The following is a 25,359-nucleotide window of genomic DNA, read 5'->3' on the forward strand; positions in this document are numbered from 1 at the left end:
GACAAACTTCCAATTTTGTTAGAAAAAGCTTATCACATCTGTTTTGTATATTTTTAATCAACCCTAAAAAAAATACCATACTCTGTTCTTTTCTAATAGAATAGATCTGGGAAATGCTACTCTTTTTGTTTCTCTAAAAGTAAAATTTGTGTGTTATTTTTTAGGTGTTATATATTAATTTAAATTAAAATATTGTTTTAAAAAAAATTATATTTAATTTTCTCATAAATTATTAAAATAAATATTTTAATTATGAACAATACTAATAATACTTAAAGAATTACATTTAAGTTTTATTCTTTCTCCATAAAATGTAATAAATGAGTTGAATTTGAAGTATTCATCAAAAAGAAGGAAAAAACAGGGATATGGATAGTTTCCAATTTTTGTCTAAATTGGACCTTTAGTTCATTTTTCATTTTAAACGAAAAAATTTGCTTAAACAAAAATGAGTTAATTTTGTTTAAAATTATGACAAAATGACTTGAGTCAATTTTTATAAAACGAATAGTTTAAGCACAAAAAAAGGTTTAAACAGAAAATAATAAGCTTAAGCTAAAAATAGACAGAGAGTTTTAATTTTTACTCAATTTTTTTTTCTTTCTCCCTTAACTTAACATTTCTTCTTCAACTTTCATATTCAACTCCTTTAACCTTCATATTTAACTTTCTTATTTCTCTTATACCTAATTCTTCTCTTTTCCTTCTAACTCTCTTTTCTTTCAACCTCATATTTAACTTCTCTCCTCCAAGAATTGAGTATGGAGAAAAGAGAGAGATAAATATTGAATGAGGTGAGAATAAGAAGAGAAAAAGATGAGTTAAGTACGAAGTTGAAAGAAAAGAAAGTTAAGAAAAAAAAAAGAGTTAGGTATAAGAAAAAGAATAAAGTTGAATATGGAAGTTAAATGAATTGAATATGGAGGTTGAGGAAGAAATGTTAAGTTAAGAAAGAAAAAAAAAAGATTGAATAAAAATTAAAATTTTCTATTTATTTTTTGTTTAAGACTTTTTTTTTTTTTGCTTAAATTATTTATTTTATAAAAATTTGCTTAAGCTATTTTATCATAATTTTAAACAAAAATAATTTATTTTCACTTAACTGAAAAATAAACTAGAGGGCCTGCCTAAATTGGAAACCATCCAGATCTAAAACACAGATGAAGTATTCCGCAGTCACATCGACGATTTCTGCCGTTTTTCCTTTTCAAACAAAAAAGGTTTCAATATATTATCACGTTCAAATGGTTCATATTAATGAAACGTTTCATTTTCACGTGAGCACTACACCAACCAAAAGCTTCACTGTACGTATGGAGGATAGGAGGGGTTCGTGCAGTCTGGGACCCTGATGCGATACGATAAATTATATGAATACATAGATTTGTATATGAAAAAAACTTTCTACTTTTTTTAATAAAATCTTCTACTTATTAAATAAAAATCTTAATTTTTATATTTATTTTATAAAATGGTAGGAAATCTTTAAAAATTAACAGTAATGAAAAGATTATTGAAAAAAAATAAGTAGGATGATAAAGTTAAAAGAAAAAGAAAATGTGAAAATGACAATAATTAATAAGACATATATTGGGTACAATTGTTTAGGTGCTATTGAGGTTGTTTAGTTATTAAAATTAAAATTTTATCTTAATAATTTATGATAATATTAAATATAAATATTTTATTAGAATAAAAATGTAATTTTAATTAACAAACAACACTAATAACGCCTAAAACACAATACATAAGTTGTTCTATTTAATATAGTAGAGAAAGACTATAAAAAGTGGTTATATGAATAATATTACTCTTCTTTTTACCTTTTGGAAAACCGCAGAGTTTAATTATGTTCAATCCCATTCCAATAGTCACAAAAGATTACAAATGCATAAGGTAATTTTGACTTTTCCATAATACAGTAACTTTTCGTTTTCTAATGCCAAACAAATAGAGATACGGAGTTATTATGATCCCAAATTGGCAGCGTTGACCGTTGAATTGGCCATGCCATCTTAAGCAGAGATACTGATATAAGGCATTACTTTCCTGCTATATATTTCAGTGTTCTCCTCCATTTGTTTTGTAATTTTTGTAGTCTTTAAACAACAACAAGATGCTTCGGTTCCTGATGCTGCTTCTTATGTTTGCAACTTGTTATGATAGCTACAAGATGGTGAAAGCAAAGTCCAAGAATGAATATACACTAGATTCAGCGAGAGCATCTTTGGTTAGACAAGAAGACACCATCATATTTGGTTTGATTGAGAGAGCAAGGTTCCCAATAAATTCTCCCACCTACCATCAAAATTACACTTCCATTCCCCACTTTAATGCCTCATTGCTTGACTTCCTTGTTCAGAATAATGAGGCCATTCAAGCTAAGGTAGTTACTCTCCTTAATTCCATATCTTGTTTTATTTGGGTATGTCAAATTTCTTTATTAAAAGTGTTTGCCTTGCCACATTTATCAAGTGACGTTGGGACAGTGAAGTCTTGTCAACTGGCTTTGTACCTTATGATACTTGGCTTTTAATTATTATTATTTCAAATCAGTTATTTATATTTAGCATAGTATTTGTGCTAACAAGCTTTGGTTGTTGGGATCCGTGGCATGTTCCTTTTTCGCTTTTAATTATGCATGATTTGATGATATGGTATGTTACAGGCAGGTAGATACATTAATCCTGAAGAAAATCCTTTCTTCCCAGATAATTTACCACCCTCGATGGTGCCACATTATAACTTCTCACAGGTAATTCAGCATAATTGTTGCATGGTTTGTCACAATCCATAGATGGATAAAAAATATCCCATTTAAAATTTGTCTTCAGTTTTTGCAGCCTGTAGGAGCTTTGATTAACATAAACAAGTCTATTTGGAAAATGTATTTTGATGAGCTGCTTCCAATGTTTGTAGCTTCCAGTGATGATGGCAACTATGCACAAACTGCAGCTAGTGATCTTGCATTATTGCAGGTAAAATTTCCAGTGGAAATTATCTTATGTTTATGTTAATAGGTGAAGTTATGCAGGACAGTGTTTGCAATCAACTCCAAGTCAAAGCGGTTTCAAGTTTTATTTTGGCCTAAACTATTGTTGGTTATGACTTGAAACAGTTTATCTTTATTCCATAAAATATCTGCAGGCCATCTCTAGAAGAATTCATTACGGAAAGTTTGTAGCTGAGGCGAAATTCAGGGCATCTCCTAAAGATTATGAGCCTTTAATTCGTGCTCGGGTATATATAATGCTTTCCTTCTTAATCATCATAATGGCTAGTGACTGAAGAGTTTACTAGCTAAGTTTTATATCTTTATCTTTTGAGGTCAACAAGATTAGATTATTTTATTTTTGCTAAATAGTGGGTGTTGCTTGTTGAGTGTTGGCATCATTTTTCTATTTTTATACTATGATCATTTTTTAAATATTATAAGAATAAAGTGCAGTATAAATGCTATTGGTACTATTTTTTAATTAAGATTAAAATTTTACTTTGATAATGTATACAGACTTATAATGTTGACATTTATTTATTACTAATATGAAACTCTAATTTTAATTAGAAAATAAGGTAAAAAGACTTATGATATTATAATTAAATTTTGTCCATACAATAATCTTCTTGGTCTATATGTAAAAATCAAAACGTTTATGGTTTTGTAGGATAGAAAGGCATTGACGAAATTGTTGACATCTGAAAGCGTTGAAAAGATGGTGGTGAAGAGGGTTGAGAAGAAGGCCATGGTGTTTGGTCAAGAAGTGAGTCTTGATCGTGATGTAGAGAGTAACAAATACAAGGTTGATCCATCAGTAGCTTCTGGCTTGTACCAGAAATGGATAATACCCCTCACTAAAAATGTTGAAGTCGAGTACTTACTACGTCGCCTCCATTGAAGCCATTTCAGTGTTCAAATGATTAATTTCTTATGTGGTCGTTTATGCCAAATTATTGTTATTAATTTCTTATGTTTGTATAACTATTCGCATAATATCATGCAAAGAAGGGATTAAATAGTTTTATTCTTGCAAATCAACTCTGCAAATTGAGACTAGATTTCAATCTTTTTTTCTTGCTTGAAATTGGCATTCAGCTTAGAAAGGAAAAATTGAAGATTTCAGTTCTCAACACGAGTGTAATATTATACAAAGAATGAATTTGTAAAACCTAAATAAAGGTATATGCTAACCTATCATTTTTTATTTTATAAAATTATTAGATTAGAAATTTTTTATTAAAAATAAAAGAATACTCCTCTTTTTTTACCCTACAACTTCATTTCTAGACATATTTACTGGGTCTTAATTTAATTGACATCCATATAGATGATTTTTAAAAAGTATATTATTGACATAAAATATAATATTTACAAGTTTAAAGATATTATAATTTTTTTTTATTAGGAAACTGTTTTAATTTGAAAGAATGAGTGTTGAATTCAATCGATAATTTTGTCTACATCATAATATTAAGTCTTATAATCAATGAATATAACATATTTTTTCAATTTATTAAATGCAATATATGCGAGTGTATTAAATATATGCCTTTTATATTAATAAATTTTATTGAAAAATATTACTATCAGTTTAATTATACTTACAAATTTTTGTTATAATTAAATTTGACAATACAAAAATCTTTGTTGAATTAAATGTTTGACTTAAATAGTAAATAACATCTATTTAAAAATACTTTAAATTGAAACATTTATTGAAATGTCAGAAAGAAAATATATTTTTTAAAATTTAAGTTTCAATACATATAGGTCAAACTTATTCAATTAAAAATGAAAACAGTAAAATGATTGAATTAAGAAATATTAAAATGATTGATTAAAAAAATCTACTATTAAAATTTTGAATATTTTATTAGAATTATTAGAAAACATTTTTCACTAAAAAAATTAAGAATTAATCAAATATTTATAATAAAATGATTTAATGTTTTAATCTATGTAAATATTTTATCTTTATAGACAAATAAATAAGAATAGAAGTAGTACACATTAGTATTATGTCATATTTTTATTATTTAATGAAAAAAATAAAAATTCAAGATAAGAGAATTAATTTAGATAATTATGAGAATTAAATATGTACAATTAATATTCTTTAAAAAATATAATTAAACTTGAAGCTTATTTTATATAATTAATTATTAAAATGACAAATATCGAAACTCTTATTACATCTATTAATTAAACCAGGGTCCAATAGTCCCCGCGCGAGGACACATGCGTCTTTTCGGTTTCCATTTCATTCTTCAACAGATGAGCGACAAGATTTGGAAGTTCAACTAACGTAGGACAAAGTCAGTAGTACAGAGTCAATAGTACAGAGTGGATACATTACCATATATACCCCTCCCTACAAATAAACCTCATGGAAATTGAACAGTTTGCATTCTCAGTCACGGTCACATTCACATTCCCACTCCCACTCCCACTCCCACTCCCACTCACACTCTCCCAGTTGCAGATTGCAGAACCCTAACCTAAAACCCTAATTTCCCATTGATCATCGAACGCAATGGGTCACGTTGGTTCCAGCACGGACGGAACCATGGCTGGAACAAACCCTGGAACAAACGGCATGGACATCGACGACGACGAGCTCGACCTCGAACCCACCAATGCTGAAATTCTCGAAGAGTTGGGAGAAGATATGGTTAGGTATTTCTGCAAGAAGGCTTCGATGTTGTTCTTTGATCAATACGGTTTGATCAGTCACCAGATCAATTCCTACAACTATTTCATCTCCACTGGCCTTCAGAGTTCCTTCGATTCCTTCGGGGACCTCATTGTTACGCCTGGATTCGATCCTTCCAAAAAAGGAGACAACGAACACTACCGTTACGCTTCTGTTAAGTTCGGGAAGGTAACCCTCGATAAGCCTAAGTTCTGGGGCGGTGAAGGGAATGCTCAAGAGTTTAAGATGCTTCCTAGGCACGCTCGCCTTCAGAGGATGACTTATTCTTCCAAAATGAAAATCAATGTTCAAGTTCAGGTCAGAAAGAAGAAGAATTTGAGTGCTGGTGATTTTTGTGCAATGTGGATTTCTGTGTGTATTTTCTGATGATTTGAAGTGTGTGGCTTGTGTGTGTGTTGTTTTTTAGGTGTATGTTCCAAAGAAGGTTCGGAGTGATAAATTTAAGACGGGTAAAGAGGAATATCTTGATAGAGAGGTTCTCAAGGAGGATAATAGGGAAATCATTATTGGGAGGTTGCCTGTTATGGTCAAGTCTGATCTATGTTGGATGAAAGGGGCTGAAAAGGATGATTGTGAATTTGACCATGGAGGTTACTTTTTGATCAAGGGTGCTGAGAAGGTTGGCTTAATTAATGCTTTTCTGTCCTGGTTGTTGTATTTGTCTTCTTTTTGGGGGGGACAATTTTTAGGCTGTATTTGTGTTCTTGGGTTTTGATTTTGTAGGTCTTTAATCCTTATTGTGTCTTTGTGGTATATTCCTTTTTTTTTTTTTTGGGTTACTGATATGAATTTGTTTTATGTGGAAAATTGTTGCAGACTTTTATTGCACAGGAACAACTCTATTTAAAGAGGCTATGGGTTTTAAGTACTCCATATTGGATGATTGCGTGCAAGTCACAGATGAAGAGAAATAGGATGGTCATTAAGCTGGTAGGGAATTCCAGGATTGAAGAAGTTAAGCACGGAGACAAAATACTTACTGTATATTTTTTGTCTGTTGAGGTTCCTGTATGGATACTCTTTTTTGCTCTTGGTTTGTCGTCTGACAAAGAGGTTATAGATCTAATTGATTGTGGCAATGATGATGCCAGAATTCAGAATATTCTCTCTGCATCCGTTCGTGACGCTGATGAGAAATTTGAAGCCTTTCGGAAAGGGAGGAACGCACTTAATTATTTAGAGGAACATGTTAAAGGTGTCCAATTTCCACCTTCAGAGTCTATTGACGAGTGCCTTAGCACATATGTCTTTCCTGGCATTAGAGGCTTGAATAGAAAGGCACGCTTCCTTGCGTATATGGTGAAGGGTCTCTTACTGGCTTATACTGGCCGCAGAAAATGTGATAACAGGGATGATTTTCGAAATAAGAGGCTTGAATTGGCTAGTGAGCTGCTTGAGCGCGAGCTAAAAGTGCACATTGCACATGCTAGGAAGCGAATGGCAAAGGCTTTGCAGAGAGACCTTTATGGAGATCGTGATGTACGCCCTATTGAGCACTATCTCGATGCTTCAATAATTACAAATGGTTTGCAAAGAGCATTTTCGACTGGAGCATGGTCACATCCATATAAGAGGTTGGAAAGGATCTCGGGTGTGGTTGCAAATGTTGGGCGCACTAATCCCTTACAAACCATGGCCGAGCTAAGAAGAACAAGACAGCAGGTTCAGTATACGGGAAAAGTTGGGGATGCTAGATACCCGTATGTCACTTTAATTTTTGTCTACTTAAGTTCTTTATGAACATATATTTTTCCTTTTCCAGTCATGGCGTGGGTGGTGTATTAGACAACTAAAATAGTTGCCTATCTCAGCTCCCTATGGCTCTTTTTTTTTTCCCTTTTCTATTTGCTTTCATTTATTATAGTGGAAGTTTGTGGTTGCAGGCATCCTTCCCACTGGGGCAAGGTTTGTTTTCTCTCTACCCCGGATGGTGAAAATTGTGGACTAGTAAAAAATTTGGCTGTCACAGGACTAGTAAGCACTGATATATCTGAATCTATAATGCCTCAATTGTTTGATTGTGGAATGGAAGAGCTTGTAGATGATACTTCCACTTATCTTGGCAACAAGGACAAAGTCTTCCTAAATGGGGATTGGGTTGGGGTTTGTCCTGATTCCAGTTCATTCGTGGCAGAGCTACGAAGTAAAAGAAGAAGAAACGAATTGCCTCATCAGGTTCAGCTTTGATCTCCCAGTTGAAGTTAGTTTTGCATGCTATACCAGTTGTAGTTTATGTTTTATAGAAACATTCTTTTCATTTGAGCCCTGTTGTGGATCCAGCCTTGCGGGAAATGGATTTTGTTATACTTAATTTGAGCCATACGATGTCAAATGTAGTAAAGGTTGACAGGTTTAACTGCTCAAGGCATGTCAGCCTGCAGAGCAGATGATATATTAACTATAAAATAATATAGTTATGGCTTAAATATTTGGAAGCTTAGTCCATAATGGCCAATAATTTTATAGTTTGGTTTGTATTGTTATGAGGATTATGATTGTTAATGACTAACATATGGAAAACACTACATTTGCTTCACACGATTGGATTAACTGGATTTCCTTTCCTCAGTGAGTGAGGTTATTGTTTCCAGTCATCCTACTTCTGAATCAATTTGTCATTTATGCTTCCCTTTCCTCTATCAAAGATTGGTCTATCCATTGGATTTTCAGTTGTCTTTCTATTTATATATGCATCAATAGCTAGCTGTCATATCAGGTTTGGGGAACTTTATTGTTTGCATGAGGTTGTTTTCTACCATTCTTCCAAAGTCGTCTTCTATATATATATATACTGCAGCATTTGCAATATATTGGTATGAGTTGGTTGATCTTCTTTTGAATCTAGTGATAACTATTTTCTGTTGTAGGTGGAAATCAAGAGAGATCAATCTCAACATGAAGTGCGCATATTCTCTGATGCAGGAAGGATTCTACGTCCACTTTTGGTAGTTTGTAATCTACTCAAAATTAAAGGGTTTAAATCAGAGCGTTACTCTTTCGAGGCCCTATTGGATAATGGTGCGATTGAGCTGATTGGACCTGAAGAAGAGGAAGACTGCTGTACGGCCTGGGGTGTCCAGTATTTATTTGGAAAAGAGGGAAAACGTTCTGTAAAGTACACACACTGCGAGCTTGATATGTCATTCTTATTGGGTTTAAGCTGTTCACTTGTACCATTTGCTAATCATGACCATGCTAGGAGAGTACTCTACCAGTCTCAGAAGCACTCTTCACAGGCTATTGGCTTTTCTACAACAAACCCAGACATTAGAGTTGATACTCTGTCTCACCAGTTACACTATCCCCAAAAGCCCCTTTTTCATTCGATGACTTCTGATTGTCTAGGACAACCCGGATATCCACTGGGTAAAAAAGATAATATACTTCCAAAGGCAGAATTCTATAATGGGCAGAACGCAATTGTGGCAGTCAATGTACATCTGGGATACAATCAAGAGGATTCCCTGGTAATGAACCGTGCTTCTTTGCAGCGTGGAATGTTCAGATCTGAGCACATAAGGAGTTACAAAGCCGAAATTGAAAATAAGGAATCTTCGGAGAAGAAGCGAAAACCTGAAGACATTGTAAATTTTGGAAAGGTACAAAGTAAAATTGGTCGAGTTGATAGCCTTGATGATGATGGCTTTCCATATGTTGGGGCAAACTTGCAAAGTGGTGATATTATTATTGGGCGTGGTGCTGATTCTGGAGCAGACCATAGTGTAAAGTTAAAACACACTGAAAAGGGTTATGTTCAAAAGGTTGTGCTGTCTTCAAATGATGAGGGAAAAAATTTTGCTGTGGTTTCATTAAGACAGGTAACTGGGGAATCCAATACTATATTAATGAAGATGTTTATTGCCTTGTGCATGGACTTTTAAGAATTAGTGCACTGAACCCAACATACTGCATGCACCAGTACATTCATACATGCATTTGGAGATGGGCATGGAAATGTACTAATCTGTACATCATCTGAACATTGATGTTTTATGTTGTACAACTAAAAGCTAACTTTGTTTTGGTTAAATGGAATTTGATCACGGGGAAACTCTCTTATTTTAATAATATTGCAGGTGCGAAGTCCAGTTCTTGGGGACAAGTTCTCCAGTATGCACGGACAAAAGGGTGTTTTGGGATTTCTGGAGTCTCAGGAAAATTTTCCTTTCACAAGACAAGGAATTGTTCCGGATATTGTCATTAATCCACATGCATTTCCCTCACGACAAACACCTGGGCAACTTCTAGAGGCAGCTTTAGGAAAGGGGATTGCTTGTGGTGGTTCACTGAGACATGCTACTCCTTTCTCCACTCCTTCTATTGACGCCATTACTGACCAACTTCACAGGTACAGTTTGATCATGTTGTTCAGTTTACTTGAAATGCAGTTTGCATTACTTTGTGATGTATATGGTGTGGGACCATTCTTTAGAGGAGGAATATGCAATCAACTTCTGCTCTTGCTCGCTGTCTGACTATGACTTTTTTAATTGGCCAATAATGTCTTCCAAGTTGTAGAAGGGTCTCTTGCCTTTGCTCTAGTCCTGCTTTAAGATTAGGAAGAATTATTTTTCCTAATTTCTCTTTTAAGTTTTCATGTATTTTGTTTTTCTTGCTTTACTATCCCTTACTAGTGTTCCTTTTGAGAATATGGCAGAGCTGGGTTTTCAAGATGGGGAAATGAGAGGGTATACAATGGGAGGACTGGTGAGATGGTCCGATCACTCATTTTTATGGGGCCAACGTTTTACCAACGTCTACATCATATGTCTGAAGACAAAGTGAAATTCAGGAACACTGGTCCAGTGCACCCGTTGACCCGACAGCCTGTAGCTGATAGAAAACGATTTGGAGGTATCAAATTCGGAGAAATGGAGCGTGATTGCTTGATAGCCCATGGTGCATCAGCCAACTTGTATGAACGCCTCTTTACACTTAGTGATTCCTCTCAGATTCACATCTGCAGCAAATGCAAAAATGCTGCAAATGTGATCTTACGGCCTGTGTCAGGTGGCCGGAAAATACGAGGGCCTTATTGCCGCCACTGTGAATCTGCTGATGACATTGTGGTGGCCAATGTCCCGTACGGAGCAAAATTATTATGCCAGGAGCTTTTTAGCATGGGTATAAATCTTAAATTTGAAACCCAACTTTGTTAGAGAACCACTTTGTAACTAGTCTGTTCTCCTGTTCATTCCCCTAAGCTTTGTGAACACAGTGTAGATATCGGTTCGATTCGTGTATGTTTCCTCGAATCCCAGTTAGGAATAATGCATGATATCCTGAATTTGACTTCAATGTTGTTACTTCTCTTTTTTCCCTTTTAATTTTTTAAATAGGAATTTCCATTATCTTCAAAAGCTCCTGTCCCAAAGATCAAAATATTCACGAATGGATTAGAGCTCATACTGAATCGCGGTGACCTCGTACCTAGTTATCCTTCTCTTTCCTGTCCCTTCTTTTAAATGCTATTTTTTATATTTCGGTATGATGGATATGATATTATAAGAAATTATAAAACATGACAATTGAATAAGAATATATATATATATATATATATATAGACACGAAAAAATAATCTTTTTTCAGTAATATAAATTTAAATTTTTTTATATTTTTTGAGTCTTTTATTTAATTTATATTTAACAGATAATAATTTATTACTTCATTGATTATTAGATATAAGTTAAATGAAAAGTTTAACTTGAATACAAGAATTTTTAAATTTATGCAAAAAGATCTTGTCCTATTACTTATATATATATTAAGTTTAATGTTTAATAAAATATTTATTTTTAACTAAAGTTTTTTATAGGTTAAAATCTATAATAAAGAAAGATTAAGATAAATTTATTATATTTTATTTATTTTTATTATTTTTTACATTATCTATCAAATGAACGTGCTTGTGAGCACACGGTAGAAATGATTAATAAATTTTAGTTAAAGATGTCAAAATAAGTGATTTAGTTTCAAGATTGGCATTATGCATGTTTATTGTCTCTATTAGTTTTCATTGATATAAAATTTATATTTGAGATTATTTTAGATAGAAATCTCAACCACATTTAATAATTCAAAATTAATTTATTTAATTCTAAAACAAAAAAGCCACTGATCTCTTTAACAAATTATTACCACCAAAGTGATTCGTTGTTGCCACTTGACATTTTCATGTTCATGTACTATGTCTTTATTCTCTTTGTATAGTAAATTTTAACTTTTTTCTACGTCGAGATTTTTCTACTTTATTAAAGTAGAAATGGCAATTTTGTTAAATAACAAATAACTATTTTCCCCCTTTTAATTTTAACGTACATTGGCTTTATTTATTTTAATTTTTTTAGAGGTGAATATCAGCCATTTGAAAGAAGAAATATAAAACAATTAGACTGAACTTTGTGTATGACCTCTCTCCAGCTCTTCAAATGGAACAGCATAGGTTGAGTTCCAATCCGCATCAAAAATTTGTGTTAGTTGAGAGAGAACGGCAGTGTTGTATGTCCCAAAGCTGACACCTGCTGTTGTGTAGAAGTAGTCCCACACAAGATTGCTGGTCCCAATGTGGGCCCTTACATCACTAAGTGCATATTTTCCATGATTGACTCTTGTAAAATCCGGGTATATATTTCCTGTTCTAGTTCCACTCTGAATCGCAGGGCCTGTCATGTTGAAACCTGGAACCACGTAATATTTTATCTCAACTTTCCCAGAACATTTGTTGTATGTTGAGGAAGTGCATAGATTGTTGGTGTAGAGGAGAGACTTCAGGTACTCATCTGTGTTATTGATGGAGTGTGCCCAATATGCCACCAATAACTTCACTGTTGCATGCTTGGAAAACACAATCTGTTTGGTGCAACTTTGTAAGAAAATGTAACATATATGATAAAAATGAATTTCAAAGCTTCCAACAATTTGAGATGTGTGAGGTGGCAGGGCAACTAGAGAGAAAAGAGTGCGGCACTGGTGACATAAAATGGTACCAGACAACATTGAATGAATTCATCAAATACTATGCTTTGCCTTCTATGAAATTTAGGATGCCTCTGTCTGTTAGTGTTAATGGTTTACTGAAAAGATAAAAATTTAAAGGAGGAAAAACAAAGAGAGCAAACAAGTGAAGGAAACGCAGAAAGCCAGAACACTAGGAACTTACCTGTGATATTGCAGAGGATAGGGATGACCAGTAAATTGTTTGGTCCATAAATTGTGACTGACCCAGCCAGTCCATGGTACTGATTCTAACGGTCTCCCTCATTCCAACAGATTTAATTGTGTCTATCCACGCCTGTTCATCAGCTTGATAGTTGTCAAATGATAGCTGCAGCAACCAATAATACTAGATGAAGATTGGGAATTTTACATGTCCAAGATCAGAGTGCAATCTTACTATAAGATACTTTTCTCTTTGAAAAACAATAATATTAGCAAAAAATTTCAGCTAATGCAATAGGGACATTTCTAAATTTCGAAGACACAATGTTATTATGTACCACGCAAAGTAGTCATCACATATGCTTGCAGACAACAAGGCAACAACTTGGACTCACTTCTATATCAGGTGGATGGATGGCTGCATAAGCTTCACCCATCAGGTTTTGGGGTATAAGCACTACAATTTACTTTAAAACTAGCTCTAATGTACGATAAGTTCTAACACCATCTTAAATTTGACTAAAACCTAACTCAACCCAAAAGATAACTCGTAAGGTGAAGATTGCAAAACTATAGCCATATTTGTAGTCTATGCGAAACTTAAAAACAAAATTACAAAAAATAGCAAGGCAAGGTGATTTGTTTTTCACCTTTTTAGACATTTGCTGATTTAGATCTTAACCAAACCAATTTTAAAGGGTGGACCAAATTTTTATGACTAATCCACTGAACATCCTAGGACTAGTCTGTTTCACATGCATCATTACATGGGATGCAATGGAAAAATGAAGGACCATACGAACCATGACTGTGAGGAAGCTGTTTCTGCAGATTCAAACAACATGATTGGTTCGCATAAGAATTTGGAAACATAAATAATGGCTTAGAGATTTCTCTGCTAATCTTAATGATGCTAGGCAATTATCAGCAGATTTGAACACAATTTGATCCTCAAGCATGCGGTAGTAGCACAATTAAAAAATTGTAAGTCAACCCATTTCTGATGCCTAGGTTCCACGATGTGTATTACCCAGAAAATTGCTAAAAATGAATGTTACCTCTGGGGGTGTAAAGGAGAGATAGCTGACTTGGGAGAGATTTGTTGAATAGTTATTCCCTGGAGTTTGAATTGAAGCTTCAAACATATAAGGGTCAGACTGAATAGGATATCCTGCAACATGAGGAGTCTCCAAATATTGAGGAAGAGGTGACCTGTGGATGCATAATTAAATACAGTATAAAATTCAAACTGCAAGAATAATTTTTCCTGATGCCTAGTTTACTATCATCTATTCTTAATGCTTGTTGATGTAAAGTTAAATAAGTTCATGTGCATGCTTTTTAAAGTTTGCTAAAGCATTCACCATGTTGTATCCAGTCTCTCATGTTCATGATCATGCCTAAGACTAACTTTTATTTCACATTTAAAATCCACATAAAGACCAACTGTTACAATTATGTTAGCATACGCCCTTATGCCCATGTGAACCATTGTCTGGAAGGAAATTTTGTAGAACATAAATCTTTAGAACTTTTTAGGGAAATTTCAAAGAAACAATAGAAAATGATATAATCAAGGTAGAAAATCACACCAAGTAGGAATTTCTTGAAGAGAAACAGTAAACTTATTTTTATCACAAGGCCTGGACTTACATGCACCTCTCTCTAGGAGCAACGAAATGTGACCAGCAAGGAACCTTTCTTTCAACTTGCCACTGTTGATCTAACACTATTTTTGTATATGCTGAAGAATTAAGAGATGCCAGTGTCCATAAATTGTTGAAGTATACCTCAACCTTTTTAGCTATTTCAGGACAACCAGAAAAATATATTCCAAGTTCCTTGACCTGGAGCCAGCAAGTGATAAATAATGAGACAAGTTTCATGTATTGAACAGATAAAGGATGCGTAAAATGAAGAGAAGTTATAAACATAAAAATGTAAAGTTGTAAAAATAAAAGATGGTATGAAATTACTTGCGTGAGGGATTTCCAGTCATTGTTTGCAGATCCAATATATACATCCTTACTATCTGATATCCAAACTTTGGCATGGACAATGCCCGAGCCCCACCAATCTTTTAGTAGCAAGGTTACATTCTCAACATTTGGCCTTCCATAAGCAAGTTTGGATGGCTCCAAGGTAAATGTTGGATACACTCCAGAGTGGGACAATAACCTACATCACTCAATCTCCATTTAAAAAGCATAACAAAAGGTTGCTATTACCTTGCCTATATATCATAAACACAAGCATGCATACATCTTCAACAAACCCCATTTCTAAGTTAATTGATTTTTTAAATGATTGTCAAACTGGTATCATCCACCATTAAATTTTAAGTCTAAAGGTGCACTTAAATACACAACTTATTTAAACACTTATTCAATAATTATTTTAAAATAATGATTTATGCTATAAATTTAACAATGAAATTTATTGAGATAAATTAAAAACAGTTTATTTTAATAAGTTATACCGATAAATTTATTAAAATAAGCTAAAAACAACTTATAGAAGTTATAAACTGTTTTGCACAAGTTGTTCACAAGCTCTTCAAAACAAACCCTAATAACCATTAAACATTAACACGGTGAGCCAAATTGAAACGCACCTGATACTAACATCACGGTCAGCAGCATCATCTAATGCTTGATAAACTGCAGCACCTTGATTGGCACCAAATTCGTGCATCTGATTTTGAGAGTAACCATAATCTCCAGAGCGAGGATCATTGGGGGAAGCTAGCAGCTGCCAGTACTGAGCAATTATATGGAGTCTCTTGGTGGAGTTTGCTGCCATCCACTGAAGCACATCCCCTACAACCCAATTATGAATGAGTATAGTAGCAGCATATATATATATATATATCACTATTACTATTGTTGTTATCCAAAATGTTTCTTCAACAACTTCTAGTGAATTTTAGAGTGTATTTTTCAAATGCATATATCTAAAAAAGATATAAAGCAAGAAATAGAAACAATTATATGAAGTCATATATGACATCAATTTTCAGATATTCAAATAATAGAAACTTTATTATTATTACAATTACTTACCTGTAGAGAGGACACCAGGAACATGAGATAGGTGGGGCATATTGGTGGGGATGGATTGCACTAGCCATGCTTTACAGTGGGAAGAGGATAACTTTGATTCACAAACATTAACTAACAATAACAACAATATATAATGAACAAAGTGGACACTCCTCCTCGGAGTGTGTCTCATGATTTAGCGACGCCCTTTAGTGACTAAGATAACAGAAAAGGCAAAAAAAATTTAGCATTTATATTACAACTTGTTCATTTCAACCATTTGCAATGCAACTACTATCTAAGTTGACTTTTGATAAAGTCAAAGTGAAGCAAATTTTGAGCCGCGAGCATACAGAATATTCTTGGAATATACGGTTTTGCTGAAATCCTATTAATTAGTGCTAATTAATTGTCATTGTCTCCATTGCCGGATTCATATTATTGTTTAAAGTTGGAGGATCCGTTATAATTGAATCCAATGCAAGCCTAGGCCCAGACACTATCAAAGCAAAAATAATAAAAATAAAGATGATGATAATAAAGTATCATTTTTTTACGTTATGCTTCTTCCGAATTCCTTTTCGTTGTTGGATGTTGCCAGCCATGTTCAGGTTGTGCGTAAATATGTTTAAAGTAACTATAGATATAATAATTTTTTTTTACTTTAAAATATTAATTTTAGTTACAGTACTTTGCTATTACAAATTTCAAAGTTATTAATATGATTTTTGCTGAAGATATTTATGTCGGTTGTGTTGTGTGGTAGTTGAAGAAAATGACTATGAAAGATAGTAACTAAGAGAAAAAAGCAAAAATAATAGTTAACATACTTCAACGTAAATAATAATGAAAAAATGACCTATTTGATTGGCATTTAAAAGTTAAAAGATTAAAATGAAATAAAATAATAATAATAAGAGATCAAATCAAACATAAAATAAAATTAGAGAACCAAAATATTATTTTTTGCCTTTTTTTCTCCTAATTTAAAATATCTTGAATTAAAAAACAGTTACCTAAGAAAGAAAGTTGTATACAAGGGAAAAGATATTACAAAAGTACTAAAACTTTACACCAAATAAATAAGTCACACCGAATTTTATAATTGAGAAACAAACTAGACTTAGAAACTTAAACTTTAGCCTAACCCAACTCATTTCCCTTCGCAATGATCAATTCCTTTTTAAGATGAGAAGAATGTGCAGAAAAAGCAATGAATTCTTGCTGCAATTAAGTTGTCCGAACAGAACCTACATATCCCTGACCCAGTGAACATTCTGTACTATGGAAGGTCTTATACATGAAAGCAAAATACCTACATAAGACACACAACAAAAACTGCATAACAATTTAATGCAAGGCTTTAAAGAACCTTTTTCCTCATTCTGTGCATGCACAGCAAAATGCAAATATAACTGTAACAGCCAAATACCACTTTACACTTGATAGAAAGAAATTTGAATCCCCCTCACCCTCACCTGTTCCAATAATCTACCAACTCCTTAAGAGATAGAATGCCTCTGGTGTCTCAAAGATAAACTAGATGATTTGCCATCTCCATGGCCAAAAGAAGATGGGCTACCAGAACTTGCTGAAGTTTCGGAGCTCCTATTCTCTCCTTGTCCTTTTCTCATACTCCATAGCTTATCAAAGATTCTCCTCGATCGGGACGGCAGCAACTGAATGCCACTTTTGCTGTTTTTGTTATTCTTCTTACTCAGTTTCCCATTTTTATGCAACCCTTCATCTTTAATCCTCAAATGACTCATATGGTTCTTCAGGGATTGGCAGCTATCTTCCACTGTTTTCTCACATTCCACATCTCCATTCATCAGTGTGTGTGAAGGATGATCAAGTGAATTGTTGTTACCAAGTGCATGAAAACTGGCAGAACCTCTGACCTGATCAAAGAAGAGAACTTGTACTACAACTCGAAGAGGAAGGCGTTCATTCTGTGCAGCATGCATGGAAGCATCTACTGTCAATTTCCGAACATCCATTAGTCCACATAGTTTCTTCCTTTCAGCTTTTGTCAAGTCTGGGTGCTCCTGAAGACAAAAGAATTAAGTTAAATAGTAAAATAAATGTCATCAATTTGGTAAGGCTGCATGTAAAACATGAGAAATCATTCTGATTATATCAATGAAAGGCTGAGAATAAATTTCAACTGAGGAACCTCCCATTTCGAGGAAAGTTATCTAGTCATTATATAACAAAATATATAGCTATTAAGTAGTAGTAGATTAGTGTGCCAGTAGAAACTGCTACAGAATCTTAACAGTGTAAAAGGATTCATATGAGAAAGTACAAAAAAAATAATAAATCAAATGTAAATTAATAAATAACAATAACAGGACATTGTGACAGCACCAACCGTCAAGTTATCCAAAACACGTCATTTTCTCCAGGACAATAACGATAGAAACAGTGAAAAATGCGTCGCAATCAACTGAAAGTTCATATTGGCAGCGTACGCTTTATATTTACTTCTAAACCACAAGTAAGTGACACAATAATCAGATGGTAAGAACACAGCAAGAATAGCCAATAAAACTATGGAGCATAAACAAAATTCTACCTTCAAATAGATGTCAATAGCTCTGTACAGACCGTTGTGATCTGATCTTGCAAAACTTGGAATTGATTGTGACAAATCAACAAAACTAGAGAGACTGAGATTAGGATCATGCGCAATTTCTCCAAGATAACCATCCACCAACTTGCCAACATTCAACAAGGATCTATGTGCCAAAATATACTTTTCTTTTCCTCTATCTTTGTCCTCAGCAACCTCTACACTGCAGCCTCCCATCTCATGATCCATGTATCGATTCAGAAGACCTTGTACCAAATGAACATCATATGTGGTAATCTGGGGAGACCTTGCTGGAATCAATAAATCTTTGACACAAGCTTCATGCAATTTTAGGCTAATGCTCTTCATCAATTCTTCTCTCGATGACTCACATGCTCCAACTAGTATGGCCACTCTCAAAAGCTTCAGCAAGAAACTACACAAACAACCCACGACATTATCACATGGCAATAAACAGACTATTGTCTCTACCACAGATTTGTTCCTTGATGCATTGGCATCAGAAACCAATGCATCAACAGAATCAGGTATCCATCTTAATGCATAGGTTTTAAGAGCCTCTGCAATCACTACTCCATCCATTCTTCCCTTTGATTTCACGGCAACCATTACTCGTTTGTAAAGATCAATGTCCAGCTCACATATATCTTCAACCCACCAATCCTTAGGAACAGACTCAATTTTCTCTAGAAACGACAACTTGTCCTCAACAATTTTATCTGGTTCAGTTAGCTTCCTATTATAAGTGTAAGACCAAGTGATGTATGCAGGGTCTACACTAGTTTTCGAAGCTATGGAATCTATGCATCTTCCAGTGATCTTTAGATCCTCAGACCATGGAAGAAGAGATTTAGAAGTTTGGAGAACAATTATAGAATCCTTCCAGCGACGCAAGATACTTGAGTTGAGAAACACCTCAATCTTTAAAACTAAGTTTCCTCTATCAACGTCCTCAGTCATCTTAAGGTACTCAGCAGCACAACGAGCAGCTACAACGTTGTAAGCATTGAGAGTTACAGTCATTCCATAACAGAATTTTGCACATATTTCAAAGGCCTTAGGCCCTCCGGGGAAATCATCCAAGTAAATATCATCAGAATTCTCTTCATTAGCTTGTGATACCAATTTCTGGAGGCGGCTGCTCTTAGACAGTAGAGGGAACTGCAATTCATAAGAGCTCAAAATTAATAAACAACAAAGGGAGGAAGCGAAAAGCTAGTTGTGTCTCCCCAAAACTGCATATTTTAGACTGCATACTTAACCAGTAATGTTAAAAACACTAAAACAGTTTGATTCTATAAGCTCGTACTACTGAATTATGTTCCCAAAATTACTACCACTTGCTTGTGCTTTAATAGGCACCTAAATTATTTTGTAACCCTACACATCATATCACTAGATCAATTAGATAAAATAATGACTATTTGTACTTAACAGGACAAAAGTTAAGATGCCAAAAAATTATGTACCTTGTGAAGGTAAAACTTCACTTCACCAACATTAATGGTAACATCTGTTGCCAATTCAGACGACACATACCTGCATGAGAATTAAATTTGGCATACTAAGCTTATAAAGGGCAAATTTTTGGAAGGGAAACAAAACTGGATATAACTGAAACATTACCCCTGCCCCCCCGCCAAGTGTGCGCACACAAGCAAATACTCATACATGTGTGTGTGGATAATTAACCACGTCATCTTTGCAAGCTTTGTGTCAAGTGCCAACTTATGATAGAATAAGTGATTAAAATTATGCCAGGAAGTCTGGTCCTTCTGCCTAATATTTTAATTAAGATAAGATACATGCTGTTCATCCCAATCTAACACATTGTTCTCATCTTTGCAGCAATGAAATAGCTCCCAAAGCCAAAACCTGATTATATGTCTGAAGCGAAAAAGAATCCTTTTCTAGATACTATATTGGGCAAGTTTTGCATACTTGGATTGGCTTATTTTTTAAGGAATAATAGCTTTTTTTCCACAGAAAAACCATCTATTTCCCGGAAAAAAATCTGAGGAAAAAAAAAGCAGCAGCAACTGTCTGTCACATCTTCACCGGAAGAAACCTCAACCTACAAAGCAGAAAATATGTAATTGGATGCACTTCCAAATTAAGATTGATTAACCAAAGTTGTCTCCTAGTTGCACACATGCATGACAGATGACATTTCGTTGTCAAGCATGCTTTAGAAAAGGCAGAAAAGCCACCAAACCAGGTTAAGTTACCCTTAAGTGAAATTCTTTAACCTTATTATCCTGGAAATAAACCGTCCTTTTGCATGAATTCCACCCCAATCAGGCCTTGCAAATTTCCTCAGGGTCCACTGGGACCTTATTCAAGATTTCTTGTATCTACCTTTTATTTTATTCCACATGACAAAAGCTCGTGTGAGAGGATTAATCTTCAATTCCCATTATTGTCCACTTCCACGTACACAAGGTGACAATAATGAGTACCCCGGTGACATGACATGACATATAATTTATAAAAACTCATCAGTTAAAAAATGAGTAAACACCCATTTTCGTACATTAAATTGTATGTGTCGATCACTTTAGCTTTAATTTTTCCAAATTTACTCATTTTAGTCCTTTTATTTTTTTACATTGTCGTTTTGACATTTTGTAAAATCAATAAGAATTAAATTAAACTTTTTTTGTAAATACCGGTACTAAAGGGATCGATAATTTAAGAGATTAAAATGGATACTTACTCTAAAGAAAACATATACGTTGGGTATATTACTATTGTTTTATTAAAAAGGCTTATGCCTGGCCATAATTGGAGATGATGGGTACTCCACATCACTTTACCATAGTTGGACCACAAGCTCATGAAAAATATCACAGTTCAAAGGATGGACCACTTACCATCTCACTATCTCTTTCTCTCACCCTTTTGTTACCAGCAATAGAACTAAGAATAATGCTAACATCATTTCTAACAAAGTCTGTGTGTGGACAAATCTTGGTTTCAATTTGAAGGCAACAAGTTTTTGAGTGGTAGTGGCTGACTAAGCTTAAATGCATGTATGATGAAATGAAACTCATAAGATTCACGTGATATGAGTCTTAAATGCTGATGAACTTAAAGGGTGGAGGAAAGTGGACATAATTAAGATAGAAAAGGAAAGAAAATGAAGAAAGAGAGAGAGGTTGTGATTACTTACCTGATAGACTTTCCTTCAGCATGAAGAGAATCAGGCTTGGAACCCAACTTCATAAACTTCATGGTTATCTTAAAACAAAACACAATGTGATTTCCACAAAAGGAAAGAATGGTGATCTGCGATCTCAATACAGTGGTGTTTGTTTATGTGAGCTATGAGTTGAAAGCTGAAACCTCAAGTCAAGTTTGCATTGTTGCAGGTATAAAAGAAAGAGTGAGAGACAGGGTGGCATTAAAACGTGTGATTGGACCCCTTTGACCCTACTCCTTATTCTATTTCTCCACTCTATCCTTTTCTAATCTTTTTACTTTGGACGATGCTGATGCTATCTGTGTCGTCACATGTACATTTTCCTTTGCCTGATGACGTAATATCGCAATTCTTTCATAGTTCTTGTCTTCACTCTTGGTTACAAGAACCACTCAACCAAAATTCAGAAAATTTTGACTTGGTAAGTGATGCTTCTCCAAGACATATACAAAGAGATTTGTTAAATGAAAAGTGATCTTTTAAATTTGTATTCACGTATATCATATGTTCAGATTTTATTATGTGTAAAATTTTCACATCTTATTAAATTAAAAATAGCTGAATTACACTACTCTTGATTAATTTATTAATGTTTTTTTTTTGCTGATATTAATGTTTTTTTTTATCATTACACATGAATATTATTAAATTGAATAGTTTTTATAAATTAAATAAAGTTAAATTAAAGAAGTCTGTTTTTAAAAAATAAAAGCTAAATTATAAAAACTTAAATTTAAATTAAAAAATAAATGTTTAATGTAATAAAAAATCACTTGATATAATAAACAAATATTAAAAATATTTTCATTTATAAATAAAATTTAAAAGTGCTCAAAATTAAAAATGAGGATTCGTAAATTATGTGAAAAATTACATATTCTAAAATAATATAATTTTAAGTATGAAACATTTTTTGTTGTATCTTGCCGAAGAGTTTTTTTTATGGTAAAATGGGTCGCTACTATATTGACTTACATAAAATGAAGATTTAGTGCTTGTTTGTGAATTTAATATTTTAAAGAAATAAAAAAATCTTTAAAAGATAGGGAAAAAAAACACGACAATTATCTTCTAACAAGATTAAATAAAACACACACTAAATATTCATTCGTTTAAGCTTAAAAATAATAATAATAATATATATAGCCATTAAAACATTAAAATATTTTTTAGTTTTAAAAAAATTATATAATTAATTTAATATATTTTTTAAAATTTCAACATTTGATTTTAAAGTCTTTTTCTTGTAAAAACTCAAATAAGTATATATTTTTAAAAACTACGGACAAATATCTTTTGTATTATGATAGTATTATTTAATTTGAATAAGACTTTAAAAATACTAATTTATTAATCTTTGGGATGAAAAATTTAACATAAAAAAATTAAAATAATCAAAACTAATACACGGGAGAGATAAATTAATGTAGAAATTTTAAAATTTAATGAGTGATTTACATTTTTTAATATAAAAATATTAAATAATGACAAAAACATGTTTCATGAAAATATAACAGATAAATTATTTAAAATTTAATATTTACTTTTACATGTAAAACTTCATTTTCACAAAAGCGACGATCCAACCTCAGCACTCGAGCACTTTTAGAATTTCACGATAAGTATATTATTACAATAAGATTATCTACTTTAATAGTCCGATAAGATGAACTGAAGATTAGAGTGAAAAAAAAGAAAGAGAATTACAAATAGAGTGAAAAAATAAATAAAATTTCAGTGAAATAAAATAAGAAGAAAAAATATTATATTTATTTAAATAAAGAAAAATATTTTAAAAAATAATATTTCATAAATATTAAATATACTTATACTCGAATCTAACTCTTCAAAAGTGCAACATGCACCGTAGAGGTTAAATTAACTGTTGATAATAACGAATGGTAGATTGCAAATACAAATAATTTAAATAATTTTATGTCATTTTAGTTTTAAAAAACTAGCAAGTTCAAATAAAAGGAAAGTCTGAAAAAACATATTTTGTTTTGTCTTCAAATTTACTGCATCCAAATTCAACGTACCCCGCCACTTGCTGCCCTTTCACGTTGCTTTTACGTGTTATTGTTGTAAGCATTTGGCTTTTTCTTTTGTAATTTAATCGATGCAGTACCACACAGTATTGGAACATTGCAAGTTTGTCACAATACTTTGGAGTGCAATGTGTGAGTGAGTAGAACAAAAACTTTGAAGCTTTTAATTTAGATACAAACAATTTGGAGTGTAATGTGGAAACTATTTAAAATAGTTTTTTTTATTCTTATTTTGTTAATCAATTTTCAATTAAACATTATGTGAAATTAATCATTTTGTTCATAGGAGAACTTGAACATTATGGATGATAAGTAATTAAATATGAATCTGTTTGAGTTTTTTCAATTCCTTAAATATGTTCATAGACAAAATATTCTAATAAAATAAGTCAATTTTATTTTGATAATTTTCAAATTTGAACGATTTTTTTCTTCAATTGAATTTAAGTATTTTAAATTTTAAAGCGCTTATCATATTAAAAATGTTTAATGTATGCACTTTTTAATATTTTTTATTTTTTAATGTTAAAAATATATCTTACATGCGTTAAATAATTTTTAGAATGCCATACAATGTTTACTAAAACTGTTTTAATATCATGGTTGGTTTAAATTTTAATATTTGAAAATAATAATACTTTTTTTAAATATATTTGTACTCGTTATAATAATTAACAATTTTAATTACATCATTAATTAATAATTAAAAAATAGAAAATAAAAACTAAAATTAGATTTAAAAATATTTAAAAAATAACAAAAGTATTAATATTTTCAAAAATTAATATTTAAAATAATCATAATATTAAAACAGTTTTAGTAAACTTTGTATACATATAGCATTCTGAAAAGCATTTAACACATGTAAGATATATTTTAACATTAAAAATAACAACTAAAATTAGATTTAAAAATATTTATAAAATATAAATATACGTTTATATTATAACAAAAATTTGCGTTCACGAGAATATTAATTTTTTTGACCTCTCATGATTTTTTAAAATAAACTAAAAAATATTTTTAAGAATATTGATATTAAAAATAAGAATTTAATATTTTTAGTTTATTATTTTTTAAAAATTTAAATAATTTTCTATCAAATATCTCTTAAAATTATAAAAATTATTTTCAGTAAAAAAAAGATATTATTTTCAATGCTTAAATGTCTCATTAAGTTGAGATAAAGTAGGTGTTTTATAAATATTCTTTGAACTCCATGGTTTTTTTTCATGTCTTAAAATAGAATCCCAATTTTTTCTTAAAAATGTATTAAAAAAATACTTAAATTTACCCTTTAATATTAAAATTAATACAAAAATTTGTCACTAATTTTTTATTACATCCGGCAACTTAGGATTCTAATAATATCGTTGATACCAATACCAAAATTGTTGGGCCATCGAGTTATATTAAAAAAAATTTGCCACATTACTTGTAATATCCGAAAGGAATGGTAAAATAGTACATTTCGACGTTGCAATCCTTCAGATCTGATTTCGAAGTCCTTAATTACTGATTAATCCAATAGTCCCTTCCTATTTCCCGTTATGCCCTCGACTCCGAAGAGAAAATAGAAAACGCGTTGGGTCAGATTCAAGTC

General features: G+C 32.3%; 4 protein-coding genes across 4 annotated transcripts; 2 read left to right on the forward strand and 2 right to left on the reverse strand.

Moving 5' to 3' along the window:
* The first annotated feature begins 2,173 nt into the window (after positions 1-2,173).
* On the forward strand, positions 2,174-3,896 carry LOC113866228 (chorismate mutase 2-like). Its single transcript, XM_027501108.1, has 5 exons — positions 2,174-2,386; positions 2,669-2,755; positions 2,835-2,978; positions 3,148-3,240; positions 3,666-3,896. The coding sequence occupies exons 1-5, from the start codon at positions 2,174-2,176 to the stop codon at positions 3,894-3,896; spliced, it is 768 nt and encodes a 255-aa protein (XP_027356909.1).
* A 1,514-nt stretch (positions 3,897-5,410) lies between these two features.
* On the forward strand, positions 5,411-11,137 carry LOC113865113 (DNA-directed RNA polymerases IV and V subunit 2). The gene is made up of 7 exons (XM_027499480.1): positions 5,411-6,008; positions 6,118-6,330; positions 6,528-7,411; positions 7,595-7,886; positions 8,579-9,529; positions 9,788-10,059; positions 10,369-11,137. Exons 1-7 carry the CDS (start codon positions 5,532-5,534, stop codon positions 10,868-10,870), a joined length of 3,591 nt encoding a protein of 1,196 aa, XP_027355281.1. The 5' UTR covers positions 5,411-5,531; the 3' UTR covers positions 10,871-11,137.
* A 961-nt stretch (positions 11,138-12,098) lies between these two features.
* LOC113866229 (phospholipase D Z-like) lies at positions 12,099-16,111 on the reverse strand. Its single transcript, XM_027501110.1, has 7 exons — positions 15,932-16,111; positions 15,484-15,688; positions 14,846-15,047; positions 14,523-14,716; positions 13,928-14,081; positions 12,871-13,035; positions 12,099-12,560 (listed from the first exon to the last, which is right to left on the reverse strand). The coding sequence occupies exons 1-7, from the start codon at positions 16,101-16,103 to the stop codon at positions 12,099-12,101; spliced, it is 1,554 nt and encodes a 517-aa protein (XP_027356911.1). The 5' UTR covers positions 16,104-16,111.
* A 1,301-nt stretch (positions 16,112-17,412) lies between these two features.
* LOC113865957 (BTB/POZ domain-containing protein NPY1-like) lies at positions 17,413-21,740 on the reverse strand. Its single transcript, XM_027500790.1, has 4 exons — positions 21,679-21,740; positions 19,976-20,045; positions 18,489-19,667; positions 17,413-17,958 (listed from the first exon to the last, which is right to left on the reverse strand). Exons 1-4 carry the CDS (start codon positions 21,738-21,740, stop codon positions 17,413-17,415), a joined length of 1,857 nt encoding a protein of 618 aa, XP_027356591.1.
* Positions 21,741-25,359: the final 3,619 nt, after the last annotated feature.

The sequence above is a fragment of the Abrus precatorius genome, unplaced genomic scaffold, assembly GCF_003935025.1.
Source record: "Abrus precatorius isolate BTA unplaced genomic scaffold, Abrus_2018 Scaffold4, whole genome shotgun sequence".
NCBI classification, from domain to species: Eukaryota; Viridiplantae; Streptophyta; class Magnoliopsida; order Fabales; family Fabaceae; genus Abrus; species Abrus precatorius.